Source organism: Podarcis muralis, chromosome 2 (genome assembly GCF_964188315.1).
Source record: "Podarcis muralis chromosome 2, rPodMur119.hap1.1, whole genome shotgun sequence".
Taxonomy (NCBI): Eukaryota; Metazoa; Chordata; class Lepidosauria; order Squamata; family Lacertidae; genus Podarcis; species Podarcis muralis.
In genome coordinates this window covers 78,190,592-78,208,052 of record NC_135656.1, presented here as the reverse complement: position 1 = coordinate 78,208,052, position 17,461 = coordinate 78,190,592, and the positions used below count along the sequence as shown (strand labels likewise).

Here is a 17,461-nt window from a genome sequence, read left to right as displayed (position 1 = left end):
ATAAAAGCAGCCAATGAGCTCAGCTTGGTACCTGAGGAAGCCACCCAGCTCATCCATCTCTAAGGCTGCCCTGCTAGCAGTGGTGTCATTTGATCCTAGGCACATATGCATTTCAATTAGAAGTGGTCATTTCTTATGAAAAAAACCACTCAAATGTGATGTTTATGGTCTCATTCGGGGGGGGGGGAATGAAAGGATTGATTAGAGTTGATTTTTAAAAAATTTACTACCATATGGGTTTTAATTTAATTCCAACAGCAAGTGAGAGCATGATGTTAAGAAGGCGGCCCCTGGCTCTACTGCAATTACATGCCTCCATGCATGTGCGTTGGTCAAATCTCTCCATAATCCAAAGACTTTGGGGAACCTAAGCTTGACAGTTATGCAGATCTATCTGGTCCAATTTCTTTCTAAGTCATGGAAATTCTACCACATAGCAGCTGGGGTTCCTGGTTCTGGGCTAGTTGATTTTAGATCTCTGTAAGAACTCTTCCCAACCTACAAATATGATCCTCCATTGTTGTTGTTGTTTAAAAAAAAATCTCAAAGCAGTTTATAAAACATTAAAACATAAAAAAACCAAAAAGCCACACATCAACCAATGCAGAATAAAAGATTACTGAAGATTAACAATAGTCCTTTGACGGAGGTTATGCTGATAGGCAACTCTAAGACGTCTTTAGCTGTGTAATTTTTAGTTCATGGTTTTGGTGTTCTGAATTTGTTTACAGTTGTTTTTATTGGGTTGATATGCTGTGTGGTTTTTTTTACTGCAATAGCACTTCTTTTTTTAATAGTGGGGATGACAGGTAAACAAAAGCCGTTTCAAAGTTGTCCTGAAACCATCAGCACAAAAATTGAAGCTTTCTTAATCTCTCAAGCAGACTCTATAAAAATATGACAGTAGACTATTCATACACAGTTAAACATAACATTTGTAACCTGATGTAGCAGACTAGAGACTGATATAAAAATTAATATTTATACTGTAGGTTTCAAATACTTATAGCAAATTACACTAAAATTGTGTTCTCTAAAACATTACTTTGGCATGTGAAAATCTTTATGCATATGACATTCAGCTAAAAAATTGTTTTTCAAAGCTAATTGGCAGGCTTTAAATCCAAGTTAAAATCACATTATTCAGTGTATTCTAATATGCAGCTTAAAAAAACCTTTAAATGTTAAACAAGTTACTTTGGTATGGGACTTTCTTTGTGCACTTGTCAAAAACTGTGTTTAATATTTTTAATTTTATTCTTTTGCAATTATCTCAGGACTTCCTTGGAAACACGAAGCAGCCTTTCAACTGATCCACTCAGGTATTGTAAAACTACGCTGCATATTTTTTAAAAAAAACACAAAATGGAAGGGTTAACTTCAGTGTGACAACACTATTTTTGATTTTGATTTTACTAGGTGCTGCCTCCCCTACTTGCACTGCTCACCAACCCCGCCTACCTGCCACTCCCCTCATTTTCACCTTGTCCCAACCCTCAGCTCCTCACAGCTCCTTCAACCCACCCCATCCCCACAGTTTGCCTAAAAACTCCCACAGTAACTAATGGTGTCAGCAACAGAAAGAGCCAGAAGGCTTGCAAAGCCCACCCTGCACTGATCCACCTGCCTGCCTGCAGTTACATCTTCCAAGGACCCTCATTGCCGCAGGAGTTCTCCACAACTCTCCTGTTTTGTTGCTGCTTTCTTCTTCCTCAGCTTCTGATGCAGCTGAGGCGGCAACATCCGTGTTGTGTAACATCATTGGAGCAGGGTTGTTGCTGGGGAACTGCCCCAGACTGTCCTCGCCATTCTTTTGTGGCTCACTAGTGGCTCGATCTTTTTCAACGTGAAATTCAGAGCATCACACAAAGAAAGAAATGATTACCTTTCACACAAAACTTAAGATACTTGTGAAATGATTACCTTTCACACAAAACTTAAGATACTTGTGAAATGTATTTCTGATGGGGCTACTAAGAAGTCATGGGGTGTGGCCAGTGAAAGGTCACAAAGATGTGACAAAGTTCTGGTATTTTCTGCATCGTCCTCCTTTGCAAAGACATTGTGGGCACTTGAGTACTGATGTTCTACAAATAGCTAGCACCCAACTAAACTGAAAAATGTCTTGCTTTGCTTCAGAAGAGGTCCATGCTGTTGCAGTTCTCTGCTGGGAGAAAAGTTGTTTGACTGCCTGGTTCTCTTTCTGTCTTCCTCCTATGCAATGGAACATTGCAGTTTCATGCATACTTAGCATTTAAGTGGCTGAGAAGTGGTCCCTGCTCTCGTGATTTCTAGTGTGAATTCATGCCACAATAATTGTACATTACTCAGAAGTGAGCAGCACTGAATTCCATGGGGATTGCTCCCTGGTAAGTAAAGGGTTGCCGCCTGAATTGGTAAATGTTAAAGGCACAACACTGGACGGCTAATAAGGGACCCCATACATTTCCAGACCTGGTTGGTTGGCATCCATCTCTGTTGGAAGATAATGGAAGAGTGTGCCTTTGGTGGTGTAGTCAAACTGTTGGAGAGTTACGGTGCCTGCTGTGGCTATAGAGACTGATACGGGAGATACATGTTTTGTTGCAGGTGGGGCAGATGAAGGCATCTGCAGATGCACCATGGCATTTCTTCTTTCTGAACTCCTCCCAGCAGTCATTACTCCTCTGGTCACTGCTGTGGATACATGACCTGACTGTCTCTAGGCGATGTGGTTGTCTGCAAGATATTCCCACACAGGGGGGTTAATGTTGCCAGCTTTCATGTCACATTTGAAGACATCTTTGTAACTCAGAGTTGGTCTGCCAGTGGGCCTGGTGCCTGAAGCATGTTCTTGGGGATCCTGCTATCTTCCATTCTTTGGACATGACCATGCCAGCATAGATGTCACTGAGACAGGAGTGCAAACATGCCAGGAATGTGGGCTTGGGAGAGCACATCTTTGTTTGAGACTCTGTCCTGCCTTATGATGCCCAAATTCTTCCTGACACAGTGATGCAGAAGGTATCAGTCCTGGTGGGTGCAAGTTGCCCACGTCTCATTACCATAAAGCAGCGTGTTCAACACACAAGTCTGGTAGACCTTCATTTTGGTATTGGTCATCAACATCATATTATCCCACACCCTTTTAGAGAAGCGAGCAATTGTTGTAGCTGTCTTGCCAATACACTTGTCCAGTTCAGTGTCGATGGAGAGGTTGCTGGTTATGGTGGAGCCCAAATAGACAAAATTGTCTATCACCTCAAGTGTGATGCATGAAATGCTGGCAGTGTCCTGACACAGGATGTTGCTCTTCATCAGGCTGATGGTAAGGCTGAACATCATGCAATCTTGGGCAAAATGGTATATGAGACTCCGTAGAGCTTCCTTGGAGTGCCCTATCAAGGCTGTGTCATCTGCAAACAACATGTCTCAGATAAGGACCCACCACACTTTTGTCTTGGCATGGAGGCATGCCAAGTTGAACAGACTCCCTGTTTCTCCTTGAATAGATGTACACACCACCTTCAGTTGAGCTAAAGGCAAATGAAAGAAAAGTGACTAATAAACGATGGTGGCATGATGATGATTCCTTTTGTGAGTTGCCTGAATGAGGTTGACCTGGGGACCTCATATTACATTGCCCAAACTAGTTGACTATCGGGATCATAAACTTGTAAACTTTTCCATAGAGGGTGGCCTGAACGCCTCTAGAGGTTGGAGGCACACTGTAATAGCAATGACTTGCTCAGAGCACAAAAAATACAGCTCCTGCCTGTTTGCATGAATGTAGTAACATGATTGTCAGCTGCTGCACTTGAAGTCCTGAGAGGCAGAAGATGTATACAACATCTCAGTCCTGGGTTAAATATTACTTCCTTGATGCAACTGTATCCTAGAGCTGCATTGTATAAGAATGTATAAAAATTGTATGGGAAAAATTGTAGGAATCGCACAAAAAAATTGCTTCAAAGTCCCCGTCTGCTTAAAGATTTGTTCGTGTTGAAATAACATTTGCTATAGTGTCTGCCAGTGATGACTACTTCCCTCTGAATGTGTCAGACTGGAACACATGATGCTATAAGCCAAAATAGTAAGCAGCAGTTGGGGAAAATGTGATGATGCTCATTTTGAATGAGTGTGCACTCTGGAAAATATCCAACCAAAGCTTAATAAAAATCTAAACACAACTAGAGATAAAGGAATATCAAGTTCTTGGTAGTATGGTATGGTTAGTTTTTTAGTGCAGATCAATCCGGGTAGGGGATTTTCACAAACATTTTAGTCTCTTCAATACTTCTTTTATTGTGGTTTTTGCCCTCCTTGCTTGACAAAAGGATGGTGAGCTTTTCATAAGTGGGTAGATGGGACACATCCACACCAGCAGGGCCAGGGAGCTGTTGCTCCCTTATCCTTATACAGTCGTGCAAGTCACTGTGTAGTGATGTACACAGAATTTCAGGAAGGGCAAGTCTTAAAGGTTTTTAGTCCATAGTTCTATACAAACGTACCTGGGGGAAAATCTGATTGAACTTATTTCTGAGTAGAAATGCATAGGAGTGGTCAGTGGACATGCCATGGAAGACCAAAGTTGGTTTCCCACATCCCTGCAAGTGTAAACTTTATGCTTTTATTTTATTTTAGAAGCCTTGAGATTGGGTTTTGTAAGATGTATGTAGAGTCCCAGAGAATTTGATACAGCTAGCAGCTCAAACACAGATGCTTATCCTGCTTTCCAATTTCTGCTTCTGTCTTTAACTTTCCCCTTTTTAACTTTAACTAGTTAGAATGTTTATGCATCGTGCTGCAAGAGTAACAATGGTTGTGGTTTCTTGAAAGGTTCTATGGCAATTCACCGAGACACCTCTAAGCAAATTGCACAAAATCATTGTACCCTTGGGGCAAGAATATATATATATATTTCACCTGTCTTCATTATTATTTTTCAAGAGCATTTCATTGCAATGTAGGCCAGACTCTGAACTTATGCTGCAGTTAGTTCATATTCTCTCACCGATGCCTTTTTAACTAAAGGCTTGCTTCTGCATCACTGATTGCTAAGGCAACCATTCTTCAAGAGGAGGTGTACTATATTTTTTCAGCTTATTCACCATAGCTTCTTCTTAATGGCCTCTTAGAGTACTCTCCTTTCGTTTGCTGCCGTCCACTGAGTTCCATAAATGAATATACAACAGCTGAACGCAGCTCACTGAACATCACAATGCGGAAGCTGCACTACGTCCAAAAGTTACTATGCTGTTGAAGCCTGTGAATCTGAAGACAAAGAAAGGAGCAGAAAAATGCCCTTTCAAAGAACCGGCTTTATATTCAGGCTGAGCGTGAGATGAAACTTAATGCATTTTTACTTGTTTGTTTTCCAAGGGAAAGAGAGGAAAGATGGAGAGCATGGGTGTTGAGATTGTTGCGCCTTTCATTCACAAAAGTCCCCATTAGCATTTGCTTTAAGCACAGTACAGTATACTCAGTATTAGAAGCTGTCAAAGTGTCTGGGTGAGTATTTTTTTAAACCACTAAGCACCTACATTTTGAATGCAGAGAGTGACAAACTTATTTTTTCTTCATCGAAAAGCAGGAAGGGGTCTCAGAAAAGGGCTGAACCTTCTACCACAAAATGCTTTTGATAGTGCCCTGCTGTTTCTGCAGTGATTAACTTTCTCCCTTCCTTGTTTCTCCTGATGAATAATTTAATTTGAGCATATTTGCTTCAGATTGTGTGTATGCATGTGCAGTTGTGTGTAGATAATATAAAGATAGAAAGAACCCATAGCCAAATAATGGAAGGGTAAAGTGGATTTACATGAAATCCTTTCATAATAAATCTGTTTCATTTAGGTACTGCTAACAAGTGTGTGTGTGTGTGTGTGTGTGTGTGTGTGTGTGTGTGTGTGTTAGTGTTAGATGAGGGGGGTGGTTTGCATAAAGAATTTGGCCAACTATTTGCTTTAGGTGGTAGTGGAGAAACTCACGTGCCCGTTCTGCAGCCTAAAGTCTGAATTTTGAATAGCTTACAGGCCTGGTGTCACCACAGTCTCCGGCCATGCCCAAAGAGCACTGGGGGAACCTACTCCTGACTCCTGCCACTTATTCCATACATTAAAGTAGTTGCACAATTGTAGTTGCTAATGTGACACATTTGCTTCAGAACTACTGGTGTGCTTGAGCAGATCTGAATGTGTGCTATGTCTTGTTAGTTGATTTCTCAGTTGTGTACTACTGCCTACCTCTTGAGGTGAAAGTTGTGAGAGGCCATCTGTTACAGAAACAGACTTATATTTAGTGTCACAATTATAAGCTGCTAAGAACAATGCCCATCTTTGGATGTGGGCAGTAGCTGTCTCTAGAATTCATCCTACTAAAAGCAAAATGGGCAGCAGGAGTTAATATTATTAGTGTTAGTTTCCTATCATGCAGGGAAGCAGGGAATGGCCAAGCTTCCTAACTCCCCAATGAGGGCTTAAAGCTTTCTGATCTAATGGAGCATAGTTGATCTCTGTAGGGCTTAAATTTCTGGAAGCAAAACAAGGCTACGGCCCATTCTCACCCACCAGATACTACATGAGAAATCACAGCTCCAGTCCCAAAGGCTGAAGTGTCAACGCCAATGAGATTTCTACTGTGGGTTATAATGTGTTAACATTTACTCTGAAGTGATAAGCCTTTTCACCTCTAGAATGGTTCTTTTACATTGCCCAGCCCATTCCCAGTGTCACCTTTCATAGCAACCACTTCAGTATTCATGCACAACATTTCTGTGAATACTTTACAAGCCAAATAAATGGATGAACATGCAATATATTAACTACATGAGGTGCTTTCTGAAATTATGTGCAGCCAAATTTCTTGCAAATGTGCTCTGGATAATCCTCTTCACTGGATTCTGAAAGAATAGTGCTATATGGGGCATATCTAAAGCCTGGGATACATTGGGAGTATCTAGTCTATGTCAGAATCCAGATGTAGATACCACTCTACTACCTCCAAAGTGGAGATAAGATGTTTGAGATGTAGGCTCAGGTGTAACTGCTGTCTCATAAAGCTCTCTCCCCCCCCCCCCCGCCCACCTAAAATGTACACTTGACTAAAACAAGCATTATACTAATGATACACATAAAATGGGGGGAAACTCATCTCACTGGAAACAAGCACAGTGGAAATGGAAGACTTCTATTGCTCTACCTTCTTGCAATGTTAGCAGTTATTTTTGCTCAGGGTAATGCATTTTATTTATATTATTTCATAAAATAATCCACTTGATTGGAAAAAAAATATTTACGGGGAACAACAGTAAAAAGTTATACAGGCATCTCCCCATTTACACAGGGGTTACATTGAGCTCTTTTTAAGGGAAATTGGCCAAAACGACACTGCCAACATGGGTTGCCATATGCTCAGATTTTCCCAGACATTTTTGCCGATTTCTGCCTGGACACTGCTTCCGAGTATGTCCAGGAAATTCCAGACACATGGCAACCCTAGCAAACACCCCATTCTGCCCCTATCTAGGTCTTCAGCATACCACCATATCAGTCATTACTTGCATTTATCACCTCGTTGTTGTTGTTTTTGTTCTATCCATATGCACACAGGGAAGTTAACTCAGTGTTGTTAGAAAAGGCTACCATTTTAAAAATAAAAATATTTTTACATAAATCTTCCTTTTAAAATCTTGTTTTGCTTGATGCTTTTCAAGAAATTACATTAGCATAAGATGAGTGGTCAGAAGGCAGATTAACATATTTTCTAAGAGTAATTCAGTTTCCACAAACGTGTTCTTTTAATATGTGCTTGTCGTTAATTTTTTGAATACTTCATTATAGCTAGTAAGAATGTTTGCAGAGGAAATTTTAAAAATAACATAAAACGCAGAATTGAATCCTATAGTGTCTCTCTTTAAAAGATAAGAGACCTAAATGGATTGAGGTTTCAGAGGGTGATAAATGAAAGCTGCTTTTATCATTCCTATTTCACCCAAAGGATTTAAATAGAAAATGCTTCTAATTTTAAAACTCCTTTTCTCAAAGCATATCCTTGCTAATTGCTTATGGGCTCCCATTAGAATAAAAATGGCCTGCCTTTCCACTGTAACTAAATGAGGACTAGCTGCTGTTTCACACTGCTGTTAATTAGCCAAGTCCCAAATCCATCCTCTTCTGATGAGATTGCTCTAATAGTGCCTGAGCATTGCTTGTTACAGACACATTAGATCCGTGTGAGCCAATGGAAAGCTGTCATCGTGCTTCCATTTTAGATTTTATCAATGTGTTCCTGTTACCATAGCAACTGGAATCAACCTATCTTTGGGGGGGGTGCTTTATCTTGCTGGCTTTTATAGCTGGGAGCGTGCCCCACTGTGCACCATGTGGTTCAGATGATTAGTTTTTTTTCTTCACAGAGACCTTAACTGGCAAAGTGTGTTGGGATTAAGATAAGCATAATTTATTTTGCGAGTGGGGAGGGGTCTGCACTTAGGCTTGTCACTTCCCACCTCCCTTCCACTCCCAGTCATAAGGAAACCAACATTTTTCATAGGTGGCTTGGCAGACAATGAAGCAGATGTGATTCACACCAGAGGAGCCGGCTTTTTTTATATATATATATAAAAAGTTGTATCCAGCGTAGTTACAGAACTGAGGAGTTTCCATATGATGCTGTCTCAAATCTTCTGGGATCCCAGGACGTTTTTACTCAGAGTGTGATATTTGCTTGTCTTTTCCCTAGGAATTTGTGAGCTCTAGGGTTGCTTTCTGAGCGGCCCCCAAGAATCCTGACCGGAATATATGCTAATGATTTATTATCAAAGAGCTTTTGGAATGGCTGGAAGTAGCACTGTTATTATTTTTTCCTCCTTTTGTTTGTGTGTAATAGCAACTACTGGCATTGTGGATGAACTCAGGGAAGATTAGCTGAAATGAGGAGCAACTAACAAAGTAAACGAATTTGTAGCCTTTGTGCTACTGTCTCTTTGTATTAAAGTAGTTCATGCACTGTAGCTATGCAGGTGCGGTGCCATGTGGATAAAGAGCTTGCATATATTGGTGGCAACTAGAAAATACACGGCTGTCTGCCTAGAAAAGGGGAGGGGTATTGTATGCAATACCGTTTGGTCTCTCTCTTTTTTCTCCAGCAAAAAGTAGGACATTGTGTGTGTGGTTTTTTTTAAAAAAAATAAAAAGCGAAAAAGATTCCACTTGCTGCAGTTGAACTGTTTTAAAATGCTGAAGTTAAAGGCCTTCTGCTTGGATTACTGGCAGTTTCTATGTCTCCAGCCTCTTCATGGCTTCTATAAAAGGTAAGGAAATATTAAATCTTAAATGCTTTTCAGTAGTAAATGGCTGCAGGCTGCAGCATTCACTTGCTGTAAGGCACATTTGCATGGTGTGGAAAGGGGTGTGGTGGGGAAATTAATGCAGACTTATTACAAAGGGTGTAAATCTGCTTGTTCCTTTTAACTATAGTAGCCATTGCTGCTACTTCTCTGCCTGGATGGTGCTGTGCTGTGGATACCATTTAATTTGAAACAAATAAGCTAAAACAGCCCTTGTTTATTTTAATTCACTCTGATTTTCTCTCACACACAAGAAGAACAGCTGTTAAATGCTAAGTTTTTACATTACAGAATTGGTGCTTGGTTATTGTTTTGGAATGTCTTGGATTTTTATGTAATGTAGATTAATGTTCCTACAAGGAAAAAAGTTTTAATAGAACAGTTTGTTTCATATGGTATGAAATCAATTGCACACCGCAGCAGCTCTGACAGAAAACTGAAATGATAGATGGTGACCGATGGTCAGAAGTAATGGGACTGGGTGCCGGATGCATTGTTCTTGCCAAAGTAATGGAATAACAGCATAAGCAATTTAATTTGACATGTGTGGTGCACTTATCCTTTTATCTAATCTTCAGAGGTCTCAGTATTCAGAATAGCTTATTAATGAAGAAAACATGTATAAGTAGTTCAGTATTCACAGCAAAACATGAAGGCTGTGGTATTCCACCCCCATAAAATCATAAAGTCCATTTTAAACACAGAAGGTGCTTTTTGTGAATGATAATTGCAGGTTTATTTATTGTATGAAGATTGCAGGGGTGAAAGGGAAACTCTTCCAGTCGTTTTCAATGAATTATGCCCTTTTAAATCATGATATCTAAGTAGACAAACATAGTTGGGACCCTTTGCTTTCCAACATCGTGGGAGAAGCGTGTAAACTCCTTTTTAAAGTTAAGTTTCCAAACTTAGCAAAATCATGGTGCAGAAGATTGAACTTCACTTTTAAAGGATGGACAGTTCTTTCTTATATTTACTGTTCCAGTTAGATATATTTGTTCTTAAAATGTTGGGTGTTTTCCTTCAACTCTGTAATGTAATACAATTTAACTATAGAACACATTTTTCAACCCTGCTAACACATGCCTAATTAGTACTATTTCATATTAACTGGAATAAATTCTAATTTATTCCCTTACAAATACCTCCTTATCCATCTATCTGTATTTAGAGTTTACCCTGCAACTGAAAAAGTCTGGATTTACATACAAGAGCATACATGCAATGCAAAAATAAATAAATAAATTGTGGCATTCAAAGCTGTGACTGTTTTTAAATGGGTCACAAAGGACATTCAGAAGATATTTAAAGAAAACATTTTTTTCCTGCCTTAAAAGTGACAAAAAGGTGTGTGAAAACAGGATTGCACATAATGCATGATGAATGTAAAAATATACTACCCAGTTTCTAGTTCTTCTTCATTAGAGGTTTATGTCTTGTTCTTAATGTTCTTGGGAAAATGCCAGAAGGCCAACAAGAAAAGTGTGGGCATGTGGAGAAAGTGTGAAGGTGTGGGTGGATGTGCAAGAATGAGCGTGTTTTACAAGACCTGAAATAAAAATCTGAATTTGATTAATACTTTGTTCAGCAGGTGTTCTGTGTGTAGACGTTAGACCGTGCCATTCAGATTTTTATCATTCTTTCATGCTAAAGCTACATAAAGGGAGAAAGGATTTTGCAAATGCAGCTAAAAGAAAAATGTAATCACTGGTTTCCAAACTATTAAAATAACACAAGACAGCCAAGACACTCTGCATCCAATATCATGCACCCACTCCTTGAACAATGCGAGAGACCTGAGGTTGAAAAGGATATAACTGGCAATGATGCACTGAAATATTGCATAAACATTTAATCTGTTTTTTGAATCAAACTATTTTACATACTTTCAAGTAAAAAACTAGCACCGTCTTTTATAGGTGCAATGCTATTGCTACTGCTGCAGTAAAATCTAGTTCATTTTCAGAATAACATGCATAAAGAAATTATTGGAAGGTACAAAATGGCCTTGGGTGACCTCCTAGGCCTTGTCGTTTCTGAGGAATGAAAAACGTGAGACCACCTCAGCTGTGGGTCTGAGGGACTTGCCCCCTGCCTGTAATTTGTGTTTTTCCGCCTCTTGTATTTTTATGTTGGGACCACCCTGAAATCTGTGGGTGAAGGACAGTATACAAAATTAAATAATCATAATCATAATAATTACGTAATATGCAGGAATCAGGAATGTCTGTCTTGTTTCTCTTGTCAACCCAGGACAACAGCTCCTGTACTGTGTATATTGTAAATACATATTTTAAAAATGCAATGCATGTTATCACTAGTGGCTGGAGTTCTTTGTTGTAGGGCAACTCAGATCCTCAGTATGTATAGGCCAAATCTGTACCGTAATTCAGATATAGCCTCTTCATTTCCCCCATGCTTTCAAAGGTTCAAGTGTCCATTTAATCTGTGACAATCTGTTATACAATCATATGACATTACTGCAGGTTATGCAAAGAATGACTAAGTCAAGTGTTCTGTTTCTATAATGCAGCAAGTGAGAAATGTTGCTATTAACACTATATAAAAAGTAAAGTAAAAGGTGGTAAAAAAAATCTGTTCCCAGCAATGGTAAACACTGAATCACTAACATTCTTCGAAGGTCAGTTGCTGCAATCCTTCACACTTGGTCAGAAGTAATATCTGGAGAAAATCGTTCTCACAGGGATGTTGCTGAAAAGGACCTCTACGTGGCAACAATCCAATTGTAACATAGAAGTAGTTGCTATGGGGAATTGTGTCATTGTGTTAAAGTCCACACCCCACCCAACAAATATGCCAGGAATACGGTACTGGTGTGTGGAGATTTATAACATCATGGACAACTGTCTAGGCACTTAGTATTCTACAGACAATGGCTGGAGCAGGGACCACTCTCATTGTTCTCTACAACTTCTCCATGGAACACGCAGTGTGCATTCCATCCTTAAACTGAGTGCTTCATTGCATTTTTGTATGTTGAATGGATTATGTTAACCAGAATGCTGACGAAACGTGGACAATGGTCTGAAGGTTCACAAACTATGCTTTATGAAACCCAGAACAGTCATTGGGACTGAGCTATTCTGCCTGGCCCCTTATCTCCTCCCATTGTTTGCCAGATTCCTGTAAAGATCCTGGCTTGTATTAAACCAAATTTCTCCATTATATCCAACCTGGAGAATTCTGGCTTAGTGTCAGTTAACAAGCCGGGGGAAATAAGACTAGGTCACATCCTCCCCATTGCCCAATTGAGCTCCTCCCCTTGCTCTGGTGCTTGTTCACAGCTTTAGCCTTAATGCATATTCAAATTGGGCCACTCAGACACTTAGGAGCTGTTTCTCTCCCAATATTCTTGTCCAAGACCCTTAAGGCCTATATTACTTTCCTGTCTACCTTCATCATGTTTACACTGTATTTGCACAATAGAGGCCACTAAGGGAGTCATTAGCCTTAATTTACATGCAATTTGAAAGGAAGGCACAGATGTTGTAGATCATGTGTGTCATTATGGTCATCTGTTTTCGCTTTTGTTTAGGCCCCTGTTTTGTTGTATCAGTGGCAGGCAGTGGCATTATGAGATTAATCAGTTTTAACTAGAGTACAACGTTTGTACTTTCAGTATAGTGATAGGATACAGTTATATTACATTGTCAATCATAAGGGTTTTTTGGAACACCAGTGGTTTCAGAAGTGACAGCTTCTATGGTCAAAATTGCCTAATCCTTCCTGTCCTTACATTACTTTACTTTTGAGAAGGGGGCTTGCACATGCAGGGAAATGAATCCACTTCTGAACCCCTAATTTGTGCATTACTGAAGCATGTCTGCCTATTCTAAATCTTACTCTGCCCCCCTTTTTTTTCTTTTTTTCTTTTTTTGTTCTTCTGTTTATGAGAGGATTGTACCATGTGCTTAGAACTTCAGTTTCATCAGTTTGGAGATAAAAGGCAACATTAATATTAAAATAAGTTGCTATTACATAGCTTCTTCGAAGAAATAAAAGCTGTTGGACATCATTCATACTATATAATAATGAAGTGAGAAGAATTGCTTATACATTTGTTTGGAGGGGGGAACAGTATGCAGGAAAAAGAGTTAATGCAATTTGAGCTATTATGTGTATTTATAGTCCCTGTGAGAGAGGCCAGTTTCCTCCTATCTTGCAGCCTAGGTAAAGGGACCCCTGACCATTAGGTCCAGTCGTGGCCAACTCTGGGGTTGCGGCGCTCATCTCGCTTTATTGGCCGAGGGAGCCGGCATACAGCTTCCGGGCCATGTGGCCAACATGACTAAGCCGCTTCTGGCGAACCAGAGCAGTGCACAGAAACGCCGTTTACCTTCCCACCGGAGTGGTACCTATTTATCTACTTGCACTTTGGTGTGCTTTTGAACTGCTAGGTGGGCAGGAGCAGGGACCAAGCAACGGGAGCTCACCCCGTCGTGGGGATTCGAACTGCCGACTTTCTGATCGGCAAGTCCTAGGCTCTGTGGTTTAACCCACAGCACCACCTGCGTCCCTCATCTTGCAGCCTAGTCAACAGTGCATACTGTTAAAGGTTGCTGGGAGAAGGGGCTAAACCCTTGAAATCATTAAATACTACAATTTTGACTATTTGGTATATGAAGGGAGAAATACAAGCTGCAAAGGAATACCTGGGCTAGCCTGTTCAAAAGGACCTCTGTCCAAGCTTAGGACCATTAAGAAACAATACAGGGCCATTGGCAGTGCAAGAGAACTGTCCTTCCCCCCTGCCCTGAAGTGAGAACAGAGACAGGGGATTTGGAAGGTGGCCAAGGTAACTGGCCGTGATGTCACAGGAACAGTTTGGAGCCTTTGGCAGGAGGTTTGGGATAGCTGAGAAAAGCCCAGAACCATTTTGGCAGGCTAGCTGAAGGCAGGTTGAGAGAGAGGCCTTGGACTCCACTGCTGCACTGCTGTGGAGAACAAGCCCCTCTTGAGATGACCATGTGGTAAGATCTGGACTCCCTCCATCTAGATTCAGGTGTAAATATGTGAATAAATCATATTTTTTAAAGCCACAACTACCTCTGTCATGTCTTTAGTTCTCCAAAGAACCACAGACCCTGGTTGAAGGCCAAGAGCCCGTGCCCGGGTTGGCAGGGATTGGGGTGGCCTGTAACATTATATACCAGGAAATAAATGCCACTGAGTTTAATGGGACTTGCTTCCAAGTAAATATGCTTAGGATTGGATATCAGCTGGATCGCTATCTATATTGCCTCATAAATAAGTCCTGCTCCTTGGGGACCCTGCATATCATGAGGAAGACAATAGCAGTAAGCTGGAAATCAAAGGGGGGAGGGATGAATAGAGAGACCTGTTCTGAACTTGTATGTAGAGTTCACGATTGTAGTTGTTGCTAAGAACAAATGCTTTGCTTTCATTTGACAGTGACTTCACCCAGAGCTGGCCTGTGAGTCACAGTGCCTGCAGTACAGCTCGCCAAAGAAGCTAGTGTTGGGGAAATTTGCTGCAATTGCAAAGCAGCTGAGTGTGTATATCCTCCTTTCCCTCCTCTCTAGCATATACTGTCATTCTATATAATTTTTACAGCATGTGCTGTGCATTCTGCAGAGAGTCTGCTTCATAATAAAATGATGGGAGACAGCCAACCAAAGCAAACTTCCAAATGACACGCACGGAGCAAATGCATAAATAATGTAAAAGCTTTCAGCATCTTTCCATGCAAAGCAGTTAGTACATGCAGTCCTTGCATTTGTGACCCTTTGCTTAGCTCTCAGGTTATGTAAATGGAAAAACACCACTGTCTGTCCTATGATAAAAGGCACTTCATATGCTTGCAGTCCTAACAACACGTGGTCTGAAGTTGGAAAAAAACTGCTACTTATTGTGGATTCTCTAGGAATTTAGAATATCGTGTTTTACTCTCATGGCACCTTTCCTGGTAATATATTTTGCCTTGGGAAACTAGTATGTGGAGAAATCTGTGTCTAATTCTTCTTCATATTATCACAGTGTATGCCTTCCTTTCAGGTGGATTTGCACAGAGCATTTCTGGTCCCCAAGGGCACGTACTAAGTTGCAATTTCTGTCACTTTCTAGTATGATGCTTACAGATACCATATATCAGAAAAGCAGCCAAAGCAAAGGGTAACAGTGAGTGTAAAATCAGACATTCTCCCTTCAACTATGTGGTTAAGTGTGCAGGAGGGAGTGCTATATACAGGAAGCTGCTAAAGGTATTGGTAAGATGCACCTGGGTTTGTTTTTTTTACTTCTTGTTGCTGGAATTCACAAACTGTTTGAGTGGAGATTTTGTTCATTTCAACAGCATTTATATACTTAATAATCAGAGTCTATAAGCTCATCGTCATCATCATCACTATCATTATTTTGATTTTGCTCCCAGCGCAGGTATTCTGGGAATGAGAACAGTTCCTCCCCACAGGGCACCGAGCCAATGGAACTCAAAACAATGATGTAGCATACTTGAGAACATGCACAGAACAGAAGGCGAGAGGGGGTGGTCGCCAAATTTTGTCCTAGCTCAGGGCACCATATTATGAAAGTCTACCCCATTGTTCCACAAAATAAATTATGGCTAGTGCAGACCAAGATTTATCAAGTCCAGAATCCTGTTTTCACCCAGATGTTTTCTGAGAGCTCGCAATCAAGGCTACTGGTTATGATGGTTCTTGCTACTATTGGAATCAGACTCAGGATCCATCCACTGAAGTGTCCTGTTTTCAACAATGGCCACCAGATGCTTCTTAGAAAATTGTAACCAGGGCATGAAGCCAACAGCCACACCCTTGCCTCCATCTCCCACACAGAAACTGGTAATGCCTCTGCATCTGCAAGTTCCTTTAGCTCGCATGCCTAATAGCAATTGATAGCGTTAATCCCCCTTTAACGCTACCTAAGACAAGGGCTGCTGTCACACCAAATAAATAAATCACTTTCTTTTTCTGTTCTGAAATCACTGCTAATCAATTTCATTGGATGACCCTGAGTTCTAATATTAGGAAAGGGGGGAGGAACCACACTTCGTCTTTCACTCCATTTTTGTTGAGCATTCATTCAGTTTGGAATAGATGCTATTGGAGTCCTTTATTGTCTGCTTGAGTTTTCACCATCCTACATAAATGGAACCCCAGAGGTAAAAGTAAGCATAAGGCGTGTGGAGGCCAGACTTTTGCAGATTAGACGCTTCAAAACCCAAATGTGGGTTGTAGCCCAGCCAATGTTAAAGTAGACCCATTGAAATTACTAAACCTATGTCAGTCATATCTGTTCATTTCAATGGGCCTACTAGGCCTAGTATTAGATACATCTCTATAACTTTATATTATAGTGGTGGAGGTAAGGCAGTCAAGAGAATTCAAAGATTCTGTGTAAAAGGAGGCATTCTAATACCCTCAAGTGAGCAGGTTCTTCATACAAATGACAAGCCAATGTTCAGTGAAACTGTATTGGATGAGACATGAATTTTCAGGTGGGGAGTTGGACAGCTATTTAAGTGTTCATGGAAGACAATCTTACTCGGCTATGAGTGATTGCCAAAGAAGGAGAAGATATCCAGGACTGGAGATGCACAAAGTCTCATTAGTGGAAATGAAGTGCACAACATTGTTTCTTCCATCAGGGAAGCTGAAATTTGTAGTTCCTGTCAAGTTTCCTAGCTTCATGTTGAGTTCATGGTACTGTTTACCAGTAAAGCAAGGCAGAAGACCTAGCGAGATTCTTATGACTGAAAGAGACTAAGATAAGTATTTGAATACTGCAGCGCTAGGAAACAAAAAGACCAATGCAGGCCACTTTCAGAACAATGATGCTTTTATCCTTTTATTCCTTGTTTTGTTTATCTGCTAAACAAAGCCCTATAGATTGAGGGAGGCTTTTTATATTAACTTGTTTATTGTGAAGACAACTTTTATTCCAATTTGTATTTATAACGTTCTTAATATAGTTGGGGCCCTATACAATGATTTCCCAGCCTTAACACACACACCCACTCCACACACCTTCAAGCTAATTCTAAGACAGATTGTTTGTTTGTTTGCAATTTAAAGTTTACATACTAGAAAATGCATTCATTTGTTAAAACCCATTTCAAGATGGCAGATTTAGGAA

The 17,461-nt window shown here is 40.4% G+C and overlaps 1 protein-coding gene across 14 annotated transcripts in view; it reads left to right on the top strand.

The window, feature by feature from the left end:
• Positions 1-17,461, top strand: part of IQSEC1 (IQ motif and Sec7 domain ArfGEF 1) — a 311,041-nt gene that overhangs the window by 148,160 nt on the left and 145,420 nt on the right. For 9 of the 14 annotated variants that reach the window (XM_028718962.2, XM_077924858.1, XM_028718960.2 and 6 more), the window contains one exon: positions 1,278-1,322. The exons of 4 other annotated variants lie outside the window; for them this stretch is intronic. In XM_028718962.2, the coding sequence (XP_028574795.1) occupies positions 1,278-1,322 (45 nt within the window). Of the gene's footprint in view, positions 1-1,277; positions 1,323-8,531; positions 9,290-17,461 lie in introns of those variants that run through there. One more of the 14 variants, XM_077924862.1, reaches the window with a different exon arrangement.